The sequence below is a fragment of the Clupea harengus genome, chromosome 2, assembly GCF_900700415.2.
Source record: "Clupea harengus chromosome 2, Ch_v2.0.2, whole genome shotgun sequence".
In the NCBI taxonomy this organism is placed as follows: Eukaryota; Metazoa; Chordata; class Actinopteri; order Clupeiformes; family Clupeidae; genus Clupea; species Clupea harengus.
In genome coordinates, this window is record NC_045153.1 from 4,023,380 (window position 1) to 4,025,879 (window position 2,500).

The 2,500-nt window shown below is 43.1% G+C and overlaps 1 protein-coding gene across 1 annotated transcript in view; it reads left to right on the top strand.

Annotated features, from left to right (window-relative positions):
* Positions 1-66: 66 nt before the first annotated feature.
* Positions 67-2,500, top strand: part of LOC116223442 (zinc-binding protein A33-like) — a 25,764-nt gene continuing 23,330 nt past the window's right edge. The window contains exon 1 of the mRNA XM_031580112.2: positions 67-685. Within this exon, the coding sequence (XP_031435972.1) occupies positions 305-685 (381 nt within the window). The 5' untranslated portion in view covers positions 67-304. The remainder of the gene's footprint in view (positions 686-2,500) is intronic.

Below are 2,500 nucleotides of genomic sequence, written 5' to 3' on the forward strand. Positions count from 1 at the left end.
TGACTCTCCTTTCCTGAAAGAGGAGGTGAAGCTCAGTGAAGGGCGGCTGCTGTGTTCCCCGTCACACCGTCACAAAACTGCTCCAGCAGGTCAGGTGAGAATCTAATTTAAAGACACTCAAACTGGACATAGTTGCTTTCAAAAAGACGTTGGAGAGGTTGCCATGCTTGCATAAATTGGTTAAAACAACAAGAGGACTCAGAAACTGACTGGATTTGTCAAACTCCTGAAAGTGAAAGTAAAGTTTGGGAAAAAGTTACAACGAGAGGGAAGCTTAAAACAGATTCATATTTACTCTTGGAAAATGGCTTCGAAGTTAGAGGAGGATTTATCCTGTCCTGTGTGCACTGACATCTTCAAGGACCCTGTTGTCCTCTCATGTAGTCACAGCTTCTGTAAAGTCTGTCTGCAGCAGTTCTGGGGAACCAAAGGATCCAGAGAATGTCCAGTCTGCAGGAGGAGGTCATCAAAGGACGAGCCACCAACCAACCTTGCATTAAAAAACCTGTGTGAGACATTTTTACAGGAGAGAGGTCAGAGAGGAGCACTCTGTAGTCTCCATGGCGACAAACTCAAGCTGTTTTGTCATGATGATCAGCAGCTTGTGTGTTTCTTGTGTCGAGACTCAAAACTCCACAGGAATCACCAGTTCAGTCCCATTGCTGAAGCAGCAGTTGACCGCAAGGTAAGTTTGATAACCATTAATGAAAAATATTTTGTATTGGATAATTAACAACAAGCTACAGCCTAATATTAAGTCCATTATTATAAACAAAGATTTGCTAAGCACAATATTCAAAATCCCTGTAGTTGCTGCTATTACTGCAACTCAACACTAGGTGGCAGCATCATCATTTCACTCCTTTGCGCCCTCAAGAAGGCCATCCAAATGTGTTCACAAAACATCCAACTGAAATGTATCCATTTGTTGCGTTAGTGGTGACAATCCATGTTCTGCCAAAGTCATATTTAAAAATCTGACTCAGTATTGCTGTAGTCAAGAGGCACACTGACATGTGAGACTTGATTTGACTTGATTATTTTCACATTCAGGACTTTTCATAAATATGCCAGCAAATGTTGGAAAATGCTTTGTAGGTAAAAGTCTACTGTATTATTCTCTCTCTCTTTCTCTCTTTCTCTCTCTCTCTCTCTCTCTCTCTCTCTCTCTCTTCCAGGAGGAGGTCACAGTCAAACTGGATCCCTTGAAGGAAAAGCTAAAAGCTTTTGAAAAAGTAAAACTCACCTTTGATGAAACAGCAAAACACATTAAGGTGAGAGTCAGGACTCAAGCATGAATAGAATATCTACAGATGTTCGAAGAAGCTTTTATGAAGTGTGTTAATCCAGAGGAATTCCCTAGTAGACACTTTCTCTGTTATTGACCTTATTCCAGACTCAGGCCCAGCACACAGAGAAGATGATCAAGGAGGAGTTTGAGAAGCTTCACCAGTTTCTACGAGATGAAGAGGCAGCCAGGACAGCTTCACTGAGGGAGGAAGAGGAACAGAAGAGTCGAATGATGAAGGAGAAGATTGAGAAGATGAGCAGTGAGATCTCATCTCTTTCAGACACCATCAGAGTCATAGAAGAGAAGATGGGAGATGATGACATCACATTTCTACAAGTAAGAACCATCTACTGTCCTTATCATGGTGTGTGTGTGTGTGTGTGTGTGTGTGTGTGTGTGTGTGTGTGTGTCTTTGGTGTGAAATGTGTAACTGCTGGTTTGAATGATTAAAATAGGTGGTTTTATTGTGTTGAAGTGACCCGCACACACTATGTTATGTTTGTGTCCGTCTGTGTCCATCTGTGTGCGTGTGTGTGTGTTGTCTGTCTGTCTGCCTGTGAGTGTGTTTGAGTGTGAGTGTGAGTGTGAGTGTGAGTGTGAGTGTGAGTGTGAGTGTGAGTGTGAGTGTGAGTGTGAGTGTGTGTGTGTGTGTGTGTGTGTGTGTGTGTGTGTGTGTGTGTGTGTGTGTGTGTGTGTGTGTGTGTATAAGTTTAGGGTGCAGGTGGCAGTGGCAGTGAGGTAGTGTAGAGTTAGGGAATGTCACCTGAAGAGTCTGACACTTTGGAGGAAGAAACTGTCCTGGAACTCAGCTGTTACTGACTTCCCAAATCACCTGTGGAGAAACTCAGCTCTGGCCAATCACCATCATTCATATACAGCCACACTCAATCACACTCACTTACACTTAGACACACTCATACTCAGCCACAGTTGACTGAAAATGTGTTTATCTGTGTCTTCCAATGTCCTCTGTGTGTAAAATGTAAAATGGTCATTGACAAAAGAAACAGGATGAATGAGGGACAGGGGCAACTGGAAAAAAACTCTGATGATGTACATGATGATGACATGTATCAGGTGCTGAAGGTGAGAGTTTGTGTTACCTCAGGACTCCGGTGTTGCATATAAGTATATTTATTTTACAAACAACAAGCTTGTCGGGCTCACCCACGTCCTGTCAAGCCAGAGAGAGGCACGGGCTCGGGCTCA